The sequence below is a fragment of the Microcebus murinus genome, chromosome 6, assembly GCF_040939455.1.
Source record: "Microcebus murinus isolate Inina chromosome 6, M.murinus_Inina_mat1.0, whole genome shotgun sequence".
NCBI lineage: Eukaryota > Metazoa > Chordata > Mammalia > Primates > Cheirogaleidae > Microcebus > Microcebus murinus.
Window position 1 is genome coordinate 21,433,895 of NC_134109.1, and position 26,125 is coordinate 21,460,019.

General features: G+C 41.7%; 1 protein-coding gene across 2 annotated transcripts in view; it reads left to right on the top strand.

The window, feature by feature from the left end:
* STON2 (stonin 2) overlaps positions 1 to 26,125 on the top strand; it is a 154,286-nt gene that overhangs the window by 20,103 nt on the left and 108,058 nt on the right. For both annotated transcript variants that reach the window (XM_012758290.3, XM_012758310.3), the window contains exons 2-3: positions 13,662 to 13,942; positions 15,665 to 15,940. In XM_012758290.3, the coding sequence (XP_012613744.2) occupies positions 13,855 to 13,942; positions 15,665 to 15,940 (364 nt within the window). In that variant the 5' untranslated portion in view covers positions 13,662 to 13,854. The remainder of the gene's footprint in view (positions 1 to 13,661; positions 13,943 to 15,664; positions 15,941 to 26,125) is intronic.

Genomic DNA, 26,125 nt, shown 5'->3' on the forward strand with positions numbered 1-26,125 from the left:
TTAAGACTGATCGTCCATTGAATGTATAATGCATTTTGCTTATCCATTCATCCATCAGTGGGCACTTGGGTTGTTTCAGGCCACCATCATTTTTTATCTCAACTATTTCAACAGCCTCCTAATGGTTTTCTTCCAGTCTTTCCCCTTCCAGTCTCTTCTCTACCCAGCTCTGAAAAGGCAAATCAAATTTTGTTGCATCTCTTTAAAATCCTTCAGTGACTTCTCCTTGAGCTCAGAATAAAATCTAAACATCTTCATCTGACTCACAAGACCAAGTATTTCTGAAGCTAATTATCTTTACAACCTTATCTCATGTCTCTGTCCTCCTTGCCTGTTCTATGCCCAGGTCAAGTTTTTTCTTGATTTTTTGTGTTTGTTTGTTTGTTTCCTTCCCAGACTGTTTATATCTTTGGTTCTCTCTACCTCAGATACTCTTTATTTTTCATCCTATCATAGTTGTCGTCTTTTCATCCTTAAAGTACTTCTTTTTTTTTTTTTGAGACAGAGTCTCACTATGTTGCCTCAGCTGGAGTGCTGTGGCATCAGCCTCACTCATAGCAACCTTAAACTCCTGGGCTCAAGCAATCCTTCTGCCTCAGCCTCCTGAGTAGCTGGACTACAGGCATGTGCCACCATGCCTGGCTGTTTTTTTCTATATATTTTTAGTTGGCCAATTAATTTCTTTCTATTTTTAGTAGAGACAGGGTCTTGCTCTTGCTCAGGCTGTTTTCGGACTCCTACTTTGAGGGATCCTCCCACCTTGGCCTCCCAGAGTGCTAGGATTACAGGCGTGAGCCACCGCGCCTGGCCTCTTAAAGTACTTCTTAAGTGTAACCCCTTCAGAGAGATCTTCTCCTATCACCCTCTGTATAAAATCCCTTGTTATTCCCTTAACTCTTTATTTATTTGTAGGCCTTTTATTTGTTTATGGTTGATTTGTTTCATACTTCTTTTCCCCTCTTGGATGTAGGCCCCCTGAAGGCAGGGTCCATATCTGTCTCATTTACTTTTTTATCCTGAACCTCTAGCAGGTGTTTAATAACCATTTGTTGAATGAATTAATTAATATCCTATTTAAGAAAAGAGTGAGAAAGAAGATTCCACTGTCTATTCTACTTTTCCTTTCCTTCCTTTTTGCTCACTCTCCTCTTATGCCATCTCTAATACATTCCAAAGTGTTAACATCCTTCACTGTTAGGGAGAATCATTGGCAAGATATGGTCATTCTTGCTCCAGAAAACTGGTTGAAATATTTATCGGCCTCCTGATGTTCAAAGGGACAGTACCCAAAATTGTTCCCTAACTTTCTGCACTAAAAATGAACACCCTCCCAGTCTTGCCCCATGTTGCTGAAAAGGCAAGCTAATGTTGCAGTGGCCTAAACAAACAAGGCAGACAAACCTCCTGGAGGGAGCATTCTCCAGAACATGTAGCATGTTCCAAGACACTACATGGATAATTTTATGTTTTCTGCTGTTTTGCAATATCTTTGATTTATTCCCTACTATGGATAATGATTGATTTTACTTGAAGTTCAGTCCCTTGTCCATAGTGGGAAATTACTTAAAGAAAGGTATGTCCAGACCCTCAAGATTTTGAGCTCTAGATTAAATTCTCCTTCCATTTTTTTCTTTATGCTCTTAAACCTTTTCTTTCACTAATTGACAAGCAGAGATTTTCTTATGTATTAGTTTTCTGTTGCTGCATAACAGATTATCACCAAAATGGGTGTTGGAAACACACCCATTTATTACCTCACATTTGTTAGGTCAGAAGTCTGCCACAGCCTGGGTGGGTTCTCTGCTGGGAGTACCACAGGCAGAAATCAAGGGTTAGCTGGTGGTTGTAGGATTTAGGTTAGGCTCACCAGGATAATCTCCCTATCTCAAGGTCAATTTAGCAGTAACCTTGATTATATCTGTAAAATCTGTTTTGCTCTCTGGAGTTAATACCTGTGTGCAGAGATCATGGGGTCATCTTAGAATTCTGCCTACCACATTTATTGCTACCGATTTTTCAGTTCATCTGCATGCATCAGAAAATCTAATTATAATAGGTTAAATAAAAATATAATTTTTTCACATAATAAGTAACAGAGAAATGAATGCTTGTCGACACTAATTCAGTGGCTCCATGACATCAGGGCCAATGATTGTGATTCTCTTTGCCTGTCCTTCGTGTTATTATTGTATCTACAGCTCTCATGACCATATTCAAGACAGGAAAAAGGAGAAAGTGAGAAGGGTTAGGGTACCTGAGCTACATCTCTCTCCTCTGGGAAAGCAAAACTAAACAAAGAAAAAAACACTTTCCAGATCTATGCATCTCACCTTATCTCCATTTATAAGTCTAAGTAGCCAGAACTTGGCAAGTGGCCAACCCCTAGGTGAAGGCTGGGAAAGCAGAATAGGAAATGTTGTGATTGGTTTAAATGATTAATTATCCCTCCTCTGGTGTAGGATGGTGAGAGGAAATGGATGTTGGGGATGCGCTAAGTCTGTTATACTTAATTTCTGGAAGGCAGAATGTGGGATAGTGGAAAGCATTAGGGTGGAAAGCCTGGTAGGTGCTCACAGTGCTGATGGAGAAAGATTTTTTTTTGCAGAGATTAACAATAAAAGTAAAAAGAGAGAGATACAGAAGGGGGTGGCTCAGAGAGCAGGGAGATAGCGTGCTATCTCAAAGAAAAAGAAGAAAGATGCCAGCAGCCTGACTAAGCGGCTTGCTGCTTTTATGGGGACAAAGAGAAAAAAAAGTAGTAATTGTTGTGGAGTAATTAGCAGGTGGCTGCAAGACATCAGGTTGTCCGTCTTTCTTGTTTCTTGTGTTCCTGGAGACTTGGTTATCTCTGAGACGAGGTCAGGTTTATCACAGGGGATGTGAGTTTGCCCCTGAGATATGATTTTGGGCAGGAAACTAAGGCCAGGGGTCTACCCTGCTGTTGTCTGCTCTGGAGCTTCTCAGGAACTCCTTGAGGCTATTGAAACAAATTCTATAGGCTGTGAGCTAGTGAATGTAAAGAGAAAGATTTACATTCCTTTTGGCTCTTTTCAGATGTTTGTGAAACAGAGTCCCAACAGGTTGCCTGTCAGCAGAGAGACCAGAGAGAGACTCATAGGATTGATTTTTAGCTGTTATTATAAAATTATGAGATTAGATATTTTCGTGTTATTTCAGCAAGGCCATCCTTATAGAAAGAGTACAGAATTTAGAGTCAGGAAATTTGTGATTCTGTCCCAACTCCATTATGGTTAGCTATGTGACTTTGAATTAGTCACACAGCCTCTGTGAGCCAGTTTATCAAGTGAGAAAAATATCTGCTTTACTCATTTCAGGGTTATTGTAAAAATGAATTGAAATAATCTATGAAGTTCTTTGAATTCTGGAACTATATACTAATTGTAACTTTTGGTAACTATTTGGTATAAAAATAAGACTATTTAATTGATTTTAAGAAATATATGTATATAAAGATATTTTTAAAAAATATTTTATCTTCTCTGAAATTAGGTACACTTTACAATCTATGGCATCTTAGCTCAATGAAATATAGTAGTAAATGTTTGTTAAGCTTCTTGGAATGCCCAGGAAATATGGCCACCCCTAGGACCCAGAAGATTCCTGCTGCGCTAAGAAGGCACCCCTAACCCAGAAGATTCCCGTATAAGTCTGTGGAACTGATAGTCTCATGTTGGAACGTCCAAAGTGATAGACCCATGGCTCTAAAATATAGATGAGAAGAAATTATTCACATCAACTCCCTACCTTCAAACAAGCAAACTATTAGTATCCTTGTTCCAAAATTGTGAAACCGAATTAAGCCGAGATAAATTTACCAATATGGAGTAAGCTAATACATTCTAAGAGTTTAAGGGATTGGAAAATGTTTTCCAAATTTTAAAGCTTGACTTCCTACTGGGACCATTCATTGATTTGACACACTGCTCAGGTGCCTGGGGATGTCATTCCAGGGCACAGCCTCAGGAATGCACCAAAGATCAGAGGTAATACATAACCTGTTTTTTAAGGCAAGTGTCACTTAGATCCTTGACTCTGAATGTGAGGCCATGGAACTGTTAGCACAACCATAAGGACTGTTTATTTTGGAGAAAAATTATGCAATAGAATATTTTATAATTATAACCTTGGGATATACATTACTTATATATGTGCATATATGTATATATTTATGTGTATGTGTATATACACATACACCCCCATACACACAAATAATATGACTTTAGAGAGGGGGAGACAACTAGGTATAAGGGATTATAGTGTACGGTGTGTGTGACTGTAAGACAAAAAGAGGGCAGTTCATTTATGGAGAGTCACGGATAGATGCTGACTATAGTTGAAATACGGTATATGTTCCTTTTGGAATTCTTTCTCATATGTGCTTGATTTGAGGCTGAGGTGTTTATGCTATTCCCCAATTTCCAAGGGAAGAAGAGTGGTTAGGCTCCTTTTGTTTTTAAAAACTGAAATACATAAATAAAAGAAGGAAAGTGGGGGAAAAAGGTTGAAATAAGAAGAGCAAACAACCAGGGTCACGGAACTCGTTTTCTCTTTTAGGAGCAGCCTCAAAGGACCTATTAATTGAAATATATGTTTGCGTATGTGTGTTCTTCAGTGAACTCTGTCCCGGTTCTATTAGTGAGAACTCTGTTCTCTCTTAAGGAAAAAGAATGCGGAAGAAGGAAAGGGAAGAGAAACAGTGATCCAAGGCCTTAATCTGATTTAGGTCTTTCTCTCAGGGCGATGGGACCTTTCAGGCTTTTGTTTATTCTAAGAACTTAAAAAGTAAGCTGCATGGTTACTTCAATTTCCTGATTCAACTTTTGTGGTTCCTATATCTCATTATGACAGAAATCTCAGAGTATAAAACCATACTTGATATTGTTTTGTATCATTGTACTGTGCACAATTGTAAGTGCATAGTAGATGCTCAGTAAGTTAGTAGAATATCGTGCTTTAGAAGAAAGCTCTAAGGAAATACATAGAATCCATGAAGTCTTACTTTTCCCATTCTTCCTTCTTCCTAGTTGTTGGTTTTGTTTTGTTTTGTTTTTGACCTTTAGATGCTTGTTCTTGTTTAGGAAAAAAACTGGGGTTTGGAATTGGCACTGGGATCTAGCTTCAGATGTTTCCGCATAAACCCCAAACAGATGGCTGGATAGTGTTTGCCAGGAGCTCATACCCGACAAGTGGATTTGGAGATTTTCAAAGAAGCTGCCTTCTTTGAAAGATTTTCAAAGAAATGAGTATAAGGGGAAGATGGGCAAAGATTTTAGAAACCTCTTTTGGATCACTAACCAGGCAAGAATAATGTCTTTGTATTATGTGGCACAGCTAAACTAGCAAAATAAAACATTGTCCTGGCTTAGGAAGGACAAAATTGATCCATATTAGCTGTATGAAACCCTCCTTTCATTCTCATGATTTACACAATTTCTATAAAACTTCTAATTCATTTCTAGGATAGTAGTATAAAACAAACTTTATTTAGATTATCTTGTGAACTAAAATAAAATCTTAAGGCTCCCCCCACTCCACGGGCTGACTGAATGGACCCCGTCTTGGCCAAGGGGGAGATACCCTAAAACTGAGTTGTTGGCCATAAGAAAGGAGGTCAGACATGCCTCATCATGCCACCATCCCTTCTTGTAGATATCCTTTGTAACTCAATAACAGGCCTAGAGCTATGCAAGGCAAACCTGCAAGTCCTCAATATACTTAACAAATCACTTGAGTCTGGGTATATGTTGGGTGGCTTGTCTCTGATTAACAGACTTCTTTATCCTAACTTAAAACATTCCAACCTTTTATACAAAGCTTCGTTTCTTTAACCAATTACAAACCAAAGAGTCTTTCAACCCATCTATAACCTGTAAGCACACACCCACCCTTGAGAGATGTCCCACCTTTTCAAGCCAAACCAGTGTAAGCCTTCCATGTATTGATTTATGACTTTACGAGTAACTCCTGTCTCCTTGACAAGCATAAAACCAAACTGTAACCCAGCCACAGCCAGTCCACTTGCTCAAGGCTTCTTGGGTGTGGCTCCAGGCCATGGTCCTTAAATTTGGCTCAGAATAAACCTCTTTATTTTGCAGAGTTTGGCTTCTTTTCCGTTGACAATCTGAACTGGTCTTTTTTTTCTGTTTTGAAGAGTGAACACAAGTCAGAAAGGAATGTTGCAGGGGAGTACTTCTAATTCTGGCTATAACTGGTAACAAACTAGTCCTTCTGTAGTAAGCAACCACAAAACAACAACATGTATGAGGCAGCTGCTTTCATTCAGGCCTTGGTCAACAGGCAGCACAAGATTCCTGTGCTGAGGTGAGCCCCACAATCACCTTGGCTCTCTTCCAGGGAAGAGTTTCCTGACTGCAGTGTAGTCAGCTGGAGTCTAAGCCAAGCACAGCAGTCCTGCTGAGCTAAGGAAACAGAGATCAGAGTTTGGGGCAACTGAAGCAGCCGGAATCTGTAGGAGAGGGCACCAGAGAGGAGAGAGTTGCATGGGGATGGGAGAGAGAGGAGCAGAAGTATGTCTGGGTGTACCCAGAGAATCCTTGGTCAGGCTGGAGTGCACATGTACAGACCGAGCCATAAAGAACTTAATGAAGATGGCTGTTTCAGGATTGAGAATGGGACAGAGATACTAGAGTCAGGCAGTACTGGGGGACATTGGCAGTCCAGCCTGGCCACTGTGGAAAGGCCTCGTTAACATCTTATTAACATTCCAAGCATCCAGTCAAGACACAGAAAGTCTGTGTTTGGGGGTAAGGACAATGCTCTCAAGCAAGGTCTGTCCATTTTTTCCTGTAAAGGGTCAGTTATTATTTTTGAGACAGAGTCTCACTCTGTTGCCTGGGCTAGAGTGCTGTGGCATCAGCCTAGCTCACAGCAACCTCAAACTCCTGGGCTCAAGTGATCCTACTGCCTCAGCCTCCCGAGTAGCTGGGGCTACAGGCATGTGCCACTATGCCTGGCCAATTTTTTCTATATATTTGTAGCTGTCCAATTAACTTCTTTCTATTTTTGGTAGAGACGGGGTCTTGCTCTTGCTCAGGCTGGTCTCAAACTCCTGAGCTTAAAGGATCCACCTGCCTCGGCCTCCCAGAGTACTAGGATTACAGGTGTGAGCCACCGCGCCTGGCCCAGTTATTATTATTGATTAGTAATAATTTTAGGCCCTGTGAACCATACTGTGTCACAGTCATTCAACTTTGCTACTTTAGAGCAGAAGCAGATATAGACAATATGTAAACTAATGGGTGTGGCTGTGTGCCAGTATAACTTTATTACAAAAAAAAGGCAGATGGCCAGATTTAGGCCATGGCTGTAGTTTGGTCTACTATGTGCTAAAACAAGTTTATTAACTCATCCTTTCATTCATCTAACCACTTAGTCAATAAACATTTACTAAATGCCAGACCCTATTCTAAGAGCTGGGAGACAGCACCAAGAAAAAAATCCAATCCCTTTCCTCAGGGAACTCATAGGCAAGTTAGCATGATAGCTGCATTAGCAAACAGTTTCATTATAGTTTGGTAAATGAGTGTGGGTTAAGATACTGTCAGCATAAGAGAAGGTATAGGGGATAAGTGACAAATGGGATTAGTGGGAGTTGAGGAAGGGTATCATATCTCAGAGTTCTTGGTTGCAAGCAACAGAAAACTGTGGCTGATATAAGCAGGAAAGGAGTCTATTGAAAGGTGTGGAAAACTCATTGGATTGGCAGATGACTGTCAAATGTGGCTTGGAAAATAGGTCAGAACCAGCTATTTTCCAAGGTGGTGGACCCAGCCGTCATGAACAGAGCCAGGGTCACACCATGGGTCTAGTTAGGATGTTACACTTGGTGGCTTCACCACTGAATTAGGATGTGCCTGCCTCTGGGCTTGTATCAAATTTCTATTGTCTACATGCGCTCTAGCATGCATTCAAGGCCTCTGCACCTTTTAGCATTCTCTCAAGATTCTAACACCCATCGACAAAGCCTGGATGTTAGGTTTTGCTCATCCAGGAGGGATGGAAAGAGTATTTTTTTCCCTCTCAGAAAAGAAAGAGTTTTTGGATATTGCCTGCCCGAAAAGTAATCAACATGGCTATTATAAAGGTTTTCTGGCAAAAGAATTTGTGTTCTTTATCTTTGGATTCAGTGAGTGACACTAGGTATAAATGCTTGTTGAACCAAACCCAAGGTAGTGGTTGAGCTCTGTGACTTACCTGTCACCGTTCCAACCCCTCCTTTTCTAGTGTACTCCCACTCTCTTCAGATAAACAGAATGAAACTCACTGTTGGGTAGACTTACTGTTCCTTCTCCCCCTTCCTAAGTGCTTTTGCCTTGCAGCTCTTTTGCTAAGAGTGCTCCTTTCCAGAATAAGCTGTAGTTCAAGACCACCCACTTCCATAGTAAGTCCTTTACTCGGTTGCTTACTTTGTGGTTTTGATGGGTAACCTGTCAGAATAGGTTAGAGAACATAAGTTACTGTTTTAGGTGGCTGTCATATCTCCTTGCAATCAGCTGTCAGCTGCTCGAGGGTAGTGATGCTGTCTTGCTCTTCCTTGCAACCTAGGCTCTAGGATGGGCGCAGCACAGAGTACTCCATACAGATGCTGGCCCCTGACTTTGTGGAACATACCGGAGGTACTGTTGTGGCTGATAACTTCCACACTAATAAGCTCCTGCCCAGTGCAGGGAGGAATGCTAATCTCCCGTAAGCACGTTTCTTCTTCTTTTTCTTCTGAGGCAGGATCTCACTCTGTCACCCAGGCTGGAGTGCAGTGGTGTCATCATAGTTCACAGCAGCCTCAAACTCCTGTGCTCAAGTGATCCTCCTGCCTCAGCTTCCCAAGTGATGCACACCACAACGCCTGGCTAATTTTTCTATTTTTAGTAGAGACAGGATATTGCTCTTGCTCAGGCTGGTCTCAAACTCCTGAGCTCAAGTGATCCTCCCACCTCAGCCTCCCAGAGTGCTAGGATTACAGGTGTGAGCCACTGTGCTCGAAGCACACTTCTTGAGTCACTCTGCTCTTAAACCTTCAGCAGCTTCTGGTTTCCCTTTAGAACTCTTCTCTGTAGCTGTTAAGGTCCTTCAGTCCCTTCCCCTCTCTTTCACCAGTAGACATCTCTGCTCTCGCTAGGCTGCCCAGAAACAAGCCTCACTGAGGTCCGATTCTGATTCTCCGTCATCAAGGACATCCTCACTCTTCCCTTCCAGCAGTCCAGTCCTTCAGATCCTGCCCTGTCCCCATCCCTTACAGTCACTGAGGCCCTCGAAGATTTTCCCATGGCTGAGCTGCCATACACTTTCAGTGTGTCCTTCAGCAGGCGGTTATTCACTTATGTCCCTAACAAGATTGTGAGCTGCTTGAGAGTTGCCGTGTCAAAGGGTGCCTGGTACGTTCCCAGACACACAGGGCTCACGAGTGTGTGTTAGAGGACTGACAGAGGCATACCTGCTTCTACGACCCCCTCTTATCAGCCACTTGCATTCTCTACCTCTAAATTTTAGTAGTTACGGGATACTGAGAAAGAAGCATCCGTCTGAAAAATGGCAACCCAAACAAAGACTTCAGCGACATTTTTAGCGTTTATTGGTCAATCCTGCTGCTGATACTGAGTCACCACTCATTTGTGGTGAATCTAAGCCTCACTTTATGATTCACATTCTAAAAATGGGGTGAGGTTTTTACTGAGAAACTAATTCCAGTGTGAACTTAGCCTCACAATTATTAGGTTCTTCCGTGGGTTTGCAGTTGCTAGCACAACACTTCTCAAGGTCTAGTGTCTTATAGGTCACTGGATGTGGCTGTCCCATGGCAAATACCTAGAACCCATTGCACAGGGCTATGCAGTAGCATAGGGGGTTCCCTCTAATAAATTTGTTCTACAAGGCTTTCTTGAAACTACTGATTATTTGTAACCAGCCCGTATCTGACCTGGGATGGATATGCTAAAGAAAAGTAGATTCTTCTTCCATTCATGCTTTCTGAGTATTGGTCTTGCTTCCTCAGCCAGAAGATACCTGCATCTATAAAGAGGAGGTTTCAGAATCTGTCACTGGGCTCTGTAACTGAACACATGGCTCCACTTAGCATCTAGGAGAACTGCTCTAACAATGACTGAAAAGGGAAACCACTAAAAACAGAATGTATGCATGACAGAAATGGGGTGGTTTCATGAAATATGGGTTCTAGCCCCAAGACTTCCACTTTAACAAACCATGCAATCTTGGGCGAGTCATTTAACACCAGCAGTAGCGACAGCAATGGCTCACATTTACAGAAGGCTTAGGATGGGGCCTGGCACACAGGAAGCCCTCTGTAAGGTCACCTGCTATTATTACCATTGTCATTGTTACAGAGTGTTTATTATGCCTGCCACTAAGCATTTGGCATAATTATTATCTCATTTAATCCTAGAATTATGAAGGGAGTTTTATTCTTGCTATACAAGGGTAAACTGAGGCTTACAAGAGATTAGATTATGAGTCTAAGACTCTACAGGATTCAAATCTGGAGAGTCTAACCCCCTTGTTCCTGTGCTCTCAAATCTCTCTTGTTACGCTTGATTTCCTTGTTATGGATGTAGTTTCTCATCCATCTCAAGTAAAACTTGAAAGCTGGACTATTGATCTTTAAAACCCTCTAGTTTGGCCGGGCACAGTAGCTCACGCCTGTAATCCTAGCTCTCTGGGAGGCTGAGGCGGGCGGATTGCTCAAGGTCAGGAGTTCAAAACCAGCCTGAGCAAGAGCGAGACCCCGTCTCTACTATAAATAGAAAGAAATTAATTGGCCAACTGATATATATATAAAAAATTAGCCGGGCATGGTGGCGCATGCCTGTAGTCCCAGCTACTCGGGAGGCTGAGGCAGAAGGATCGCTCGAGCCCAGGAGTTTGAGGTTGCTGTGAGCTAGGCTGACGCCACGGCACTCACTCTAGCCTGGATAACAAAGCGAGACTCTGTCTCAAAAACAAAAACACAAAACAAAAAAAACCCAAAAAACCCCTCTAGTTCTTGGCCGGGTGCAATGGCTCACACTTGCAATCTGAATGCTTTTGAAGGCTGAGGTGGGCAGATCACTTGAGGCCAAGAGTTCAAGACTAGCCTGTGTGTATGTGTGTGTGTGTGTATAAATATATATAAAATAAATAAAATCCCTCCAGATTTAAAATTTCTAGGTATTTCCCTATTACCTTCACCTTTTCCTTCTCTTCTTCCTCCGTCTCCTCTCCCACCCCACTTATTCATGAATCTTGCTGGGTTCATCATCACGGGATCGGCAGGATGTTTTCCCCACTGAGTTATGACGCTGCATGTGTCAGCACATGGACCTGTATTGTGGCTTTTTTGTTTTACTTGGAGAAGGCAGGAGGGCTGGTTTACATGCTGCTGCTGGTGTGAGAGGGGGAATCTGACTCTTCAGTTTTACTGTCTTGTCTTGGCCTGCAGCCATTACCACCCTGAGTGACACTAACACTTGACAGGGTTTGAGAAAGCTGTCATCAGCAGAAGCCCGTGGGAATCAGCTCTTGGTGTGTTTGTGGGCTCTGCACTGCTCTCTGTTAAGTTCTGGTTTAGGAGACCCACACTCTCCAGGCTGTTTGCACACGTCCACAGTCCTGTGATTGGTCAGGATCTTAACAGAGGGACTAAACTTACGGGCTTTCCGTCCTATGTACGGCGTGGGTATTCTGGCAGACTTCCACACAGAGAGTTTCCCGGGCCATTTCATTATAGTTTCATTGTTATTGATATTTGTAAGTGCTTTCGTTGGGTAGTACCGGTAGTCTCTATGCTATAATACTATACGCTATAGTCTGCAGTATTTTCTGGTGGCTGTCACCCAAAGGTTAGACTGTTTTGGCAGCAGGAGACCTGGGTTCAAGGGTTGGATCTATCACTTCTTAGCTTGGTACATCTGAAACACCTGCTTATTATGGCTTGTTCCTGATTATTCTTTAGGTGGGATCTTATTATGAAAAAAAAAAGTGTCAGTTTGTTACTCTCCTGAGATTGGTGAATTCTTCCACTTAGAAACCTGGAGGAAGCAATTTAGGATCCAAATAAGGGCCAGGAGACACTGAAAGTGTTGGATAAGTTAATTTCTCTCAGCCCAGATTTCTTTGTCTATAAAAGGATTATATTTAATAGTACTACCTGTCCCACTCAACTAAAATGCCTACTGATTCAAATGAAGTATGGTATGAATATGTTTCTGAAAATTATATTCTATATAGACATCAGTTGTTTTTAGGAAGTATCATATAGCAAAACTAGTTGTTTTCATCACCAAAAAAAGCAAAAGCTATTAAATCTTTCTACTCTGTTTTTCCTCATTATAGATTATTTACTGTAGATAATAACCTATAGTAAAATTTCCTCGACTTTTTATTGTGCACCAATTGGAAGAATATGAGTTAAATGGTTCTAAACACTATCTGAATATTGTGTGTATTCAGTTATTAAGAATTGATATTTATTTTTTTTAAAATTTTATTTTTTGTGGTGGGACAGTCTCATTCTGTTGCCCGGGCTAGAGTGCCGTGGCATCGGCCTAGCTCACGGCAACCGCAAACTCCTGAGCTCAAGCGATGCTTCTGCCTCAGCCTCCCAAGTAGCTGGGACTACAGGCATGCGTCACCATGCCCGGCTAATTTTTTCTATATATTGTTCGTTGGCCAATTAATTTCTTTCTATTTTTAGTAGAGACGGGGTCTCGCTCTTGCTCAGGCTGGTTTTGAACTCCTGACCTTGAATGATCCGCCCACCTTCGCCTCCCACAGTGCTAGGATTACAGGCACCGGCCAAGAATTGATATTGTTCAAGGAGTATAGTAGCTGTTTTGTGGGAGCACATTTATTTTGTATTAATTCAGATTTTATTAATTCATTATTAGATCAAGAGTTAGGTTCAAGTTGTAGAAAGACATTGATAGCATTAACTAAACTTAAAGTCAATTAACTATTCTAATGTATACATAGAATGTAATTACAGTGTGAGTAAAGGGTAGATCTTTATATACTAATTCAAATTGGCCTAGATTGAAAATATGTTTCTATCACTGACATTTTTCACTGAAGCAAATATTCCCTATCCTCTTACTCCAAATGAACAAGATGACTCCATTTCTATTTTTCTTGATGGGTAAACCATGCTTGGAGATACCATCTGGAGAGCATTGGGTTTCTGCCAAGAATTTAAATCAGGCCTGAAAAGAGTTACCTGCCTAAGGCAAGAAACTACACTGATTTAATAGAGAAGAACATGCTTTTATTTCACCATCTGGTAAGAGAGAGTAAAAGTACTTTGAAAAGTTTTAATATTTGTTTTACAATGATAGCACTATATTATAGATAACAGTATTTCTAAAATATAATAATTGGGAAAATTAGGGAATCTAATTGCTGAAATTTGTGTAATTATTTACAAGTTTGATATGAAGGCTTATCCAGAGCTCTTAATGCTAAACACAGATCTTTCCATATAAAAGGTGGGGCAAAACAGGAGCATAGAGAGGTAAGGCAAGCTGGAAACCACCTCAGGCCCCCCACGGGTAGTGCCAAAAGCCCTAGACCAGTGTGGGTTGGGTATAATGTGATGATTATCCTTTTTAATTTGTTGTTTTTCTTTTTTCAAACAGATTTCTGCTTGACAGATTAACTAAAAGCAAGGAGGGGATAATCTGTCTACGTTCTGAGTATTGCTCTTGGCAAGACCCTTATAACAGACCTTAGGCCTAAGTCTGCTGTGCTACCATACTCCACCTCAACCCAGACATCATTCTGGGGTCCACCTGAGGTCAGCAGCGTGAAGATGACCAGCGCCTTCCTAGCATGACGACTTTGGAACATGTGATTGCTACCCACCAATCAGAGTGGGTCTCCTTCAATGAAGAGCCACTCTTTGCTGCCCCTTCCGAGGGTAAGGAGTGCCTTCATTTCCTAAAGTGAAGAGATTGGCAAAGAGCCAGGCCTGTTATGGCTTCGGCTTGATCATTCTTTGAATGAGATCTTAACATAGAAAAAAGTCAGTTTGTCACTTTCCTGAGATGCATGAATTCTTCCACTTAGAAGCCTGAGGAAGCACTGTAGGAACCTTAAGGCCCTAAAAAAGGGCTCTTTTCTTCCAAGAAACAAAGACTGAATATTTACAAAGTGCTTTACTCTCAGCCTTTTTAAAGTATAGTTGATAAGAGTGACAGGCTCTGGAACCAGATTGCTTGGGCTCAAATCCTGGATCCACCATGCATGAGTGATGTGCCTTTGGGTAGATTATTTATTTAATGCATAATTTCATTATCTGTACAATGGGGCTAATTACAGTACCTATCTCACAGGTGGTTGTGAGGATTAAGTGAATTATTAACACACATAAAGTGCTTAGAACAGTGCCTGGCATGTGGAAAGAGCTCAGTATTGTCATCCTTGATCATAATGAAGATGACTTCCAGGGAACTGATGCTCAGGGATGAAGGTCAAGGTTGAGTCTGGGAGGTATTTGCAGAGCCATATAACTTGGTTCTGTTCTGAAGCTGCCAGTGCCAACTGAAATCATCCCACCTTCATTTGCAACACTTGGAAAGTGTGAGTTTGCAGGTGTGCTGTCCAATATGGTAGCCATGTGACTACTGAGCACCTGAACTGTAGCAAGTCTGAACTGAGATGTGCTCTAAGTGTAACATACCTACAGTTAACCTAGTTTTTAAAAAAAATTTCAGTATCTCATTAACAGTTTTTATATTGATTACATACTGAGTTGAATATGTATTATTGAAAACAGTTTCTCCTATTTATTTTTACTTTCTTTAAGGTGGCTACTAGAAAATTTTAAATTATGTATGTGGCTCACCTTTTATTTTTCTTGGGCAGTGATAATCTAGGAGTTTTGATTATAAGGAGGTGAACCAGTTTGTTTGGCTAGGGAGGGGAAAAAGGATTTTTTAGTTCTTTGATTTTTAAAAAGTTTTCATGCAGTACAATTGACTTCCTTTGGTGTACAGTTGATGAATTTTAGCACATTATAGATTTGTTCATTTACCACCATAATCAGGATATAGTTTTTTTATTTTCAGAAGAATTTTTTGAAGGCTATTAAATGTTCTAAGACAAGTACATTGAATACAATGCTATAAGAAGAACCTCTGTGTTCATTCAGCTGGTCATTAGTGCAGGGTTTGCACCTGGTGGTCTGTGAATGCGTGTAGCTTGGACTACACAGAGTTTGAAATTTGAGTTTGTGTGTCTTCAGACAGAAGCTGTCCTGTTCAGCCACAGTCTCTACCAGTCTCTATTGCCTTTCACTTGTCTCGCTCAAGGTATATTTCATACTTGACCTCTGTAGGCATTTTTATTTGTGACCCCCAAGTGCTGGAGAAGCCACTGGGATAAAAATAGTGAAGAAGGCTCCTAGCCTCAGCCTGCCTGGACACCGGCTAGAGACATGCTGAGGTTGTAGCTTTTACACATGATTAGGGAAACAAGCCTATAGTGTAGAATCAGATGGGTGTGGCTGTTTCTTCTCCCCCACCCACTGTAATGTTGAGTCCTGTGGTCACCCCTTGCCCATCCTTAGTTTTTGCCTCCACGAGACAAATCTGAGGAGCAGCCTTTCTCCCATGATGGTGGTGTCTGGTATCTGTTCCAGGGGGTACTGAAGAGCACCTCCCGGGACTGTCATCTTCCTCAGACCAGTCTGAGAACTCCTCTGGGGACAACCACGTGGTGGATGGAGGCTCTCAGGACCTTTCCCACTCGGAGCAGGATGACTCCTCTGAAAAGATGGGCCTCATCTCTGAAGCAGCCTCCCCACCTGGGAGCCCTGAGCAGCCCCCGCCTGACCTGGCCTCGGCCATCAGCAACTGGGTTCAATTTGAAGACGACACACCCTGGGCCAGCACGTCACCACCTCATAAAGAAACAGGTGAGACAGGCGGGAGGCCAGGAAGGTTCGGCACATGCTCAGCAGGGATGTTTTTCCATGGGAGGTCTGTAGGGCTGACAGGATGCCATTCTACCTGCTTCAAAGCCCTGAATGTCTTTCAAGGTGTGGACCAGACTATTTCTAATAGAGTGGGACTTGTTAAACATGTATATTCTCATGTTCCAGGCCTCTTACATCCAAATCTTGAGGGGTGGGGGCTGTCGTTAATAGTACTTCTCTTATTTTATGGCATTTCAATGGCCAGAAGCTGCACTGCGGAGCTTAGTGAAGCCATAGGAGTTGTTAGTCCCCACCCTGGTGACCTGGCTACTTGTTTTGTTGTGCACTGAAGCATACCAAGGGTGATCAGTGATCAAAGGGTAACCTTTGGGACTATTGTTTTTCTATTTGCTGCTGTAACAAATAACCACATTTAGTGGCTTAAACAGCATGAGTTTATCATATTACTATCCTGTATTTCAGGAGTCCATTATGGGTGTCACTGGGCTGCAGGGGAGAATGTTTCCTGGCCTTTTCCAGCTTCCAGAGGCCACCCGCATTCCTTAGCACCTGGCTCCTTCCTCTGTCTCCAAAGCCAGGAATATTGTGTTTTTTTCTACCTTTCTTCTCTCTGTTCCTTTTTTCTGAAGTCAAATCTTTTCTGACTCCATCTTTTCTAAGGACCTCTGTGGTCCCTACATTGGGCCTACCAGGATAATTTCCCCTTCTCAAGGTCCTTAACATAATCACACTTGCAAAGTTCCTTTTGTAAGGTAATATGTTCACAGGTTCTAGGGATTAAGATGTCCATATTGTTAGGGAAAGGGGCTTTATTCTGTCTGCTGGAGACGTGCTTGCCAAAAGCAGGGTTGTTGTGTTTTCCTGTTGCTGGGTTAAATGTTATTCTAATTTTACTTTTCAAAAACAGTTCCTTTGTTTTTCAAACATGCTTTCAACACCAGTGAAAATTATTTTAAGAGAATTTAAAACATAATTCTATCATATAACAAATGTTACCATTTTTGCACAGTAATTTGCACATTTATGTATGCGTTTTCACATTTAAGCATCAGATTTCTCTGTGAATTGTTGGTAAGAGAGCCATGACACTCAAATCAGTGTGGAAGAAGCGACAGGTCCAGACAAGCTTCCCTTACTAAACACCTAACGCTGGCAAGACACTGGGCTAAGTGTTTGTACATGTGGGAAAAAGTTACTGAACACTGGGCAGTGAAACAGCATAGAAATGTGTTCGTTGTGTTTAATAAGATACATTTACTGCATACTTATTCTCTCAGTTTCTGTGCTCTATGCTTTAATCTCATCATCTCAGGTACTCCTTACGACAGTCATATAAGGGAGATATGTTACATGTGGAGGAGACTGAGGCCAACAGGTTTGGGAATTTGCCCTAGGTTGTATGCTAGGAAGTAGCCGGGAGAGCTTTAGCACCAGGCAGGCTGGCTCCAGGGTCTTGGAGCAGCCTAGGGGTGAGCTGTGGTGTTTGCCTCATTCTTCCTGCTGCTGCTGCTACTCTGGTATCCTCTGCTCCCTCATTGCAGGGGAGGCAGGGAGGTGAGGGATGGTGGTGTTTCTCGCTCAGTCTTCCTGAAATGGCTGTGCCTTCAGGGTACTGATTATATTCATGTCATTCAGATTCTTTCGCATCTTATTCATATCTTACCTTTAGCCTCAAAGATTTCCTGATTGCTCAAAACTATTTTTATGACAGATGGGTCAGTTTGCTTCAACTCTTTATTTATTTTTGCAAAACTAATTTCAAGGTTAGTCCTCATCATGTTGCCCCCATCTGACTGAGGATCTTACATTGTTATTGATAATGCTTTTTTTTTTCTTTTTAAAAATTTTTAACATTCTTTTCTATTTTAAAAAAATTTTTCCTGGACTATCTATCAGATTAGGACCTGGTTAATGCTTTTGATATATTCTTTTTTTTTTTTGGAATAGAGTCTCGCTCTCTTACCCAGGCTACAGTGCCATGGCGTCAGCCTAGCTCACAGCAACCACAAACTCCCAGGCTCAAGCGATCCTACTGCCTCAGCCTTCTAAGTAGCTGGGACTACAAGCATGTGCTACCATGCTTGGCTAATTTTTTCTATATATTATTAGTTGTCCAGCTAATTTCTTTCTATTTTTAGTAGAGACAGAGTCTCACTCTTGCTCAGGCTGGTCTTGAACTCCTGACCTTGAATGGTCCTCCTGCCTCAGCCTCCCAGAGTGCTAGGAATACAGCCCTGAGCCACCACCACGCCTGGCCTGCTTTTGATAAATTCTTAAAGCTTTATTCTTTAAGGCAGCGGTGTGACCTATAGACCCCTGGGCTTCCCAAGACCCTTTCAAGGGGTCTTTGGGGTTAAAATTATTTTCATAACACTTCTAAAATGTTATTTGTCTCATTCACTACATTGACATTTACATTGATATGCAAAAGCAATGGCAGGTAAAATTTCTGGATATTATTTCCTCATAACAAAAAAATGTCAATTTTACTTAATATCCTTGATGAGGTGGTAAAACTTACCAATTGTTAAAAATCTTGATTCTAGAGTATGTCTTTTTAAAATCTGCTGTGATGGATTGGGAAATATGCAAAAAGCACTTCTGCTCCATACCAAAGTATAATGTTTATCTTAAAAAATGATCTTAAAAAAACTGAGTTTAAATATTTAAAAAAATTAAAAATCAAGATTATTTAAAATTAATTTTAAAAATCAAATAATACAAAAAATTTTTGATGAGCCAAGATGTCAGTATTTAAGGACAGGATCCAACTAACACTTTCATGACTCTGCCACACTTGACCCCTGCCCCCAATCCTGGCACTGGTTTCAATAAAACTTTATTTACAAAAATAGGTAGTCAACCTGTGGGCCATAATTTGTTCCTTTGATTTTGATTTGGTATTTTTAAAATATTGCATTAAGCCAGGCTGCGTGGCTCAAACCTGTAATCCCAGCTACTTAGGAAACTGATACAGGAGGCTGAGATGGGAGGATCACTTGAGGACAGGAATTTGAGACCAGCCTGGGCAACATGGTGTGAGATCTTGTCTCTTTTAAAAAAAAAATTGCATTAAAATGTTGTTGATTACTGAGTTTTTTGACACCCCCTTAAATTTTATACCCAAGGCAAGTGTACTTGCCTTAGTCTAATACAAGCCTTGCATTGTTGTAAAAATATGAGATTGATCGATTGATTGATTGGCCGAGTGAGACAGGATCTTACTCTGTAGCCTAGGATGGAGTGCAGGGACCCAGTTATAGCTCACTGCAGCCTCAAACTCCTGGGCTCAAAAGATTCCCCCACCTCGGCCTCCCAAGATTTACTGATATTCTTAGAAAATAAATCAAGAATGACAACTTTCAAATGCACGAAAGCATGATTTTTGCTTGAAAACTGCTCAAACATGAATAATTCCATCTGTTTCCTTATGTCAAAATTTAACTGAACTCTGGAAATGGAACTATTTGTTGTAGGAAAAATGCCTCATCTGTAGGCAAGAATAAACCATGCATAGGGCCAGCCCCACCTCAGGCAGTGTCTCTAACCTAAAAACCCAGGAACCATGAAGGACTGTGCAGAGCATTGGGTAAAGAAAATGGTAATAAATCCAAGGACTCAATTTCAAATCTCCACCAATACCAAACTTGACCCATCAATGAACCTACTGAATGAAAGGCTGCAGAGTAGTTCCCATTACCCACACTAACCACTCCCACATGGGTTTACTCCCTTGTGAGTTTCCTTCAGTGACTGTGTTCACATTAAAGAAGAGTAATTGGGCCGGGCGTGGTGGCTCAAGCCTGTAATCCTAGCTCTCTGGGAGGCCGAGGCGGGCGGATTGCTCGAGGTCAGGAGTTCGAGACCAGCCTGAGCAAGAGCGAGACCCCGTCTCTACTATAAATAGAAAGAAATTAATTGGCCAACTAATATAGAAAAAAAAAAATTAGCCGGGCATGGTGGCACATGCCTGTAGTCCCAGCTACTTGGGAGGCTGAGGCAGGAGGATTGCTTGAGCCCAGGAGTTTGAGGTTGCTGTGAGCTAGACTGATGCCACGGCACTCACTCTAGCCTGGGCAACAAAGTGAGACTCTGTCTCAAAAAAAAAAAAAAGAAGAGTAATTGGCAGAGCTAAGGCCACAGGAGAAGCAGGAGAAGCTATGCTTTTACCCCCTCACCATGGATAATGTAGACATCCCCCAAGTTAGACAACTGTTCCATTCTGGAGGCTGTTGGGCAGCTCAGATTTAATTTAAATCCAAAATGTTTGGATACATGTGCCATATATGGCAATAAGACCACGTATGTAACTGCAGGCATTACATAAAAATGACACAGATGTGTGCAGTGAGTAACAGCAATAGAGACAGTGTGAGACTTTCCTGCAGCCCCTGCTGCCTACTCTGTTTTTTTCTCTGATACTAAGCTGAATAATGGCACCCAAAGACATCAGGTCATTGTCCCTGGAACTTGTAAATGTTATCATATTTGGAAAAAGGGTTTTGCAGGTGTGATTAAGTTAGGAATACGGAGATAATCCTGGATTATCTGTATGGGCCGTAAATGCAATCACAAGCATCCCTATAAAAGGGTGGCAGTGGAGATTTTGCTCATGCAGAAGTGAAGACAATGCGAAGATGAAACAGAGATTTGGAGATGCTGGCCTTGAGGATTTGAGTGTTGAAGCCACAGCCACGAGATGCCAGCAGCCACCAGAAGCCAGCAAAGAACAGATGCTCCCCTAAAGCTTCTGGAGGGAGTGTGGTCCTCTCACGTCTTGATTTTGGCACAGTGATTCTGATTTCAGGCTCTGGCCTCTCAAGCCATGAAAAAATAAATTACTGTTGTTTGAAGCTACCAAGTTTGTGGCAATTTGTTACAGCAGCCACAGGACACTGATATACTAAGTCTCTAAACGCTTAACAATGGCACCCTTTGCATAAGGCTGAGAATAAATTACTCTGGGTTAGGGGAGCGCCTGTAATAGCGTAGGCTGGTTGTTAAGTGGATGTGTGCGTGTCACTCACTGAGCTTTATCTCCAAACCTCACAGCCCTTTATAATTTATCCATGAATCACCAAATACATATTAAGCACTTCCTCTCTGTAGTTCAGCTAGGTGTGGCTATTTGAAGACATATTAATAGTATAGTGCTCAGAATTTAACAGAAATCCGTTGAGCTTCTTCCTGGATCTTCTGTCAGATACCAGGACCAACCTGTACTCCTGCGCTTTCCCCATCTGCCTCCAGTTGATTGTTTTCCAGCTTTTATTTTATTTTTTTTAAGTTTTCCATTTCATAGTAGTTGAGAATTTGGAACTGACTCTGAGGAAAGAAAGGAAGAAACAGATGTTGGGGAAGTGCTTGCCTGAGAGGTTCATTTTATAGCAGGTGCATCTGTCCTCTCTTCTTGTGAAGGATTAAAGTCAGAATTTAAAGCAACTTCCCTTGTTAGTTATCGTTTACTTCTGGGGCTTCCCCAAAGCTCTTACTCAGCTTTATCCTAGTTCTGTGGTACTCATTTAGAGAAAAATTGCCACTAGGTGACCAACATATGTTACATGAGTGGCTATCTGGTGCTTTTTAATCTAATCTGACAACATAGAAATGATTTGTTCATCTATTTCTCATTTATCCACTCTAAAAAAATGCTTTTCTTAGTTTATTAATTTCTATTGGTTAGATCCTGGATCTGTTTTGGGCTATAACTTCATCTGCGTGGATCAAGCATACTCTTTTAAAAAAAAAAAAAAAAAAATTTTGTTTTTTAGAGCAGGGTCTCACCCTATTGCCCAGGCCTGGAGTACAATGGTATGATCATAGCTCACTGTAACCTCAAACTCCTGGGCTCAAGTGATTCTCCTTCCTCAGCCTTCTAAGAAGCTGGAACTACAGGAGTGTGCTATCATGCCTGGCTCTTTTTAAAAATGGGATCTTGCTATATTACCCAGTCTGGTCTTGAACTCCTGGCCTCAAACAATCCTCCTGCCTCATCCTCCCAAAGTGCTGGGATTCAGTTGGACTGATTAACACATGAATGAAATGGAATTAGAGCAAGAGAGATGTTTGACATCCTGCATTTAAACATGCAAATTTGGAATCTTTGATGAAGTGTGGAGGATGTAGGTGTGTCCCTGTGCATGTGGGAGACAAAGTTCAGCCAGACAAAAAGATCCATGGAAACAAATTTTTGGCTTCAGCTATCTTCACAGTCATATCAGTATCACGAGAGCAAACAGACTCTTTCCTATATCTTATATGTTATATATAGCTGCAAGTTTTAGTTTCTTCCCATTTTTTTTTTTTTTTTGAGACAGAGTCTCACTTTGTTGCCCAGGCTAGATTGAGTGTCGTGGCATCAACCTAGCTCACAGCAACCTCAAACTCCTGGGCTCAAGCAATCCTACTGCCTCACCCTCCCGAGTAGCTGGGACTACAGGCATGTGCCACCATGCCCAGCTAATTTTTTCTATATATATTAGTTGGCCAATTAATTTCTTTCTATTTATAGTAGAGGCGGGGTCTCGCTTTTGCTCAGGCTGGTTTCAAACTCCTGACCTTGAGCAGTCCACCCGCCTCAGCCTCCCAAAGTGCTAGGATTACAGGCGTGAGCCACCGTGCCCAGCCTTAGTTTCTTCCCATTTTATTCCCCACATCCTATTTACTTCTATTAAATGCCCAGACTTAACGATCAGATGTCTTTGTCAGGAGAAAGGGAAAAATGTTTATCTTGGTAACTGTCTCATGCAACCTCTCTGTGCATATCCTTTTATGAGAAGGTCATGATCTTGGCCTAAGAGAAAGAGATGGGAGGATGAGGATGAGGAGAAGTGGGACCGATGAGCACTGTACTACCTAGTCTTGATTTCTGCAGGTAAAAGTGAAGCCTTCCTTCGCCAACTGTTTCATACCTGAACGTCATGGCTTGCAAAGAGAAGTTTGGGAAAGAAAGGCTAGCACACACACAAGAAGTAGCTAAGTTATCTGCGATACTCCTTTCCCATCCCCTGGCTCCCTTTCTTCTTCTCTTCAAAGTTTTTCTGGCAAATGAAAGCAAAAAAACAAAAGAACACATCTTTGTAAACTGTGCCACTTAAGTATAAAGCCACGGGAGCACTGGATTTCAGCCTGGAATGGGAATGTACTGTTTGCCCTAATTGAAATGCAACCAGGCTCTAAGCACAGTGGAGTTAGGGACAAAGAGACTGCCATTAGTGGTAAATCTCTTATTTTTATGGCATTTCAGTGGCCAGGAGCTGCACTGGAAAGCTCAGAGAAGCCAGGGAGTTGTTAGTCCTCACCTCGGTGACCTGGCTACTTATTTTATTGTGCACTGAGGCATACCAAGGGTGATTGGATAACCAGCAGCAACAGCTGGTGGGGAAAACAACTCCAGAAATGCTTAAATCCATCAAGGGAACAACTTTCTTTTGGACTTCAATTAGGGCAGGATTTGAGCATTTGAAGTGAGTAAGTGCCATCGTGGTTGGTCTGGGACAAAGGAGATAACACAATCTCCCTTAGAAAAATACGATTAAAATAAAATGAGAGCAAGGAAAGGCTTTTTATAACCACATATAGACAAGAGTTGGCATCAGTTCTTTGGACCTGAACATACTAGGAGTGAGGAGGCATATGAAATCATTCCCCTTGAATCTTTTGTGAATATTGTCTCCTCTATTAAAATCCCCAAAATTTAATGGAGGCCAATTGTGGGATTCATATCTTCTTGATTTAATAAGACTATTTTGGGTCAGGTCATCTAGATAAATTATCTCTTCAGAAAGATTTTTATTAGAATCTTAAATACTTAAAATAAGTTAGCCACAAAAACACTGTTCCCATCACCAGTTTGAAAATGCCATATAGTCTAAGTTTGTATGGTGAAAAATGTCAAGACGTTTAACTGAAAACTTGTTTGTTGAACCCTGAATTGGATGCATAGATATTCTGCTAAACTGTGAGTAGAACCGAAGTGTTTAAAACAAACAAAGAAAGCCTCTGGTGAATCTATTTAAGTCAAAATTGAAACTTTTTATAGTTCTCTGAAGAAATATTTTTGAAAATGAACCTAAATCCAGCTCGTGTTTTATTCTCAGTGGGTCCTTTAGCAATAACGTCTCAGACTTTCCCTAGTTACAGAAAGTTTGACTAACTTTTATAAGGCCTCCTGTGGCTTTAAAATTCTACCATGTGCCAGGAAGAATATAGCAGTCAGCTTACCTACCACCTGAAATCTGTATACTATATAAAGGTTCTCTCAAAGCAAAGGCCGATTTTAAGTATGTACATTTTATAAGTCTGTGTGTGTGTAGAATGTTTGCAAATGGCCTGCAAATGGGCTAAAAGAGCAAAGTTCACCCTCAGAATTATAAAGAAAAAATTAAGGCGCTATTGTCAGCATGAGGCTTCCTGTTCACTTGTCATGTTATGTGCTGACCTTCCTCCATGGACATGGCAATTTTTCTACAAGGCCAGGGTTGAATTGGACCCATTATGCAGATACTGCAGGATGTGCATAATTACAAACACAAAAAACTTTCATTTCCGGAACATTTGTCCCACAGCCCGAGCAAAACACTAGTATTCCCTTGTGCCTCAAATGTTCTTCCCTAAAAGCTTGGGCTCAGGCCTTCCCATTGTGTCTGGGGAAGCTAATTATCTGGGACTAGAGAAAGAGCTACTTGTTTGGGGGAGGATCAGAGATGACATCAGCCATTTAAGAGGGAGGCAGGGGTGACAGCTGAGAGACTCCATCCTGGAGAAGACTAGCCCAGAGATGAATTTCCATTGTGGTGTTCATTCTGGCTAATGGGGGTGAGTGGGGGTGGAATAAGATCCCGAATCTGTAGACAAGGGCCACTGCATTGTGCATGCATATGTATTTTCCACTTTAACAGAGGAGGTCTTATTTTCTTTTAATACCTTGAATTGTTCTTCTCTACTTCTAAATGTAATTGGTGACCTTTGTGGAGTCCATCTCAGACAGTGGTGCATCCAGGAATGAATTTCCTCAGAGCCCTTCCTCCTCAGGGCAGATGTGAGCTCAGATCCCTCCCCTGGGCTCCATTCAGCTCTAGTAACCCAGTCTGTCTCCCCTCTCCTGTTGTTCCAGATAAGTTAGCTGCTGCTCTTGCTGTTTCCTCTGCCCGGAGGGCATTTCCTCCACATTTTCACTCAGGACTCTGCTCAAGCATGGCTGTTCTGCCTTGAGCAGGTCTATGCAAACCTACCCAAAGGCCAAAGGAATTGAGAGGTTGAGGAAAGAGGCTGAGAAATCCAGTTTCTCAAAAAGAAACATTCAATAGGGATTTAGGAACAGAAGCTGTGTCTTGGGCTGCCAAGTGATGGTGGATCCCTGAGCCACTATCCCCCCAGACCCGGGGTAGCTTACAGACCATAGGGAAGGAATGTGTAGGATAATTGAAGTGGACCCATGGGGAAGGGCAAGAATTTGCCAAAGGGCAGGATTTATAACATCCGGGTCCTTTTGACTTAAGGGCAGGATTTATGGTAAGTATGTGCTCTTACACTAGGAATAGTAGATAACATCGAAATCTGATAGTCTCAGAACTGGGGGGTAATCAGTCATCATCTTGGATTAGCATCCAAGATAGAGTTGCTTCAGCCACCATAATGGCCTCTTCAGCAAGGCCTAGAACTCCACCCCCACTCTAGTTTTTTCCTGCTTTAAATTTCTTCACAGCCCATGTCTTTACCTGAAATTTGGTCTCATATTTATCAGTTTGCTTGTCTGTTGTCTCTATTTTTCACACAGAGAAGGGACTTTGTCTAACTTATTTGCTATCCCAGAATACACTGCCTGGAACTTAGTACGTACCCACTTAGTATGTGTTGGATTGGTCACTACAGAGTGACTAAGTGACTCTCATTTATGGGACTAATGAGCTGTTAGGTAGAACCTGAAGGATGGCTTCTTCAGTGAAGTCAGTTTTGTTTTGTTGGCTGATTTTTTTCTTTTTTAAAAAAACAAAATATCACCAGCAATTGGTTTCACTGATCAACACCTAAGTGGACATATAGGAATAACATTTATCGGGCATTGGGCAGATGGGAGTGGGGAGGAGGGGATGGATATGTACATACATAATGAGGGTGATGTGCACCATCTGGGGGATGGACACGCATGAAGCTCTGACTCCA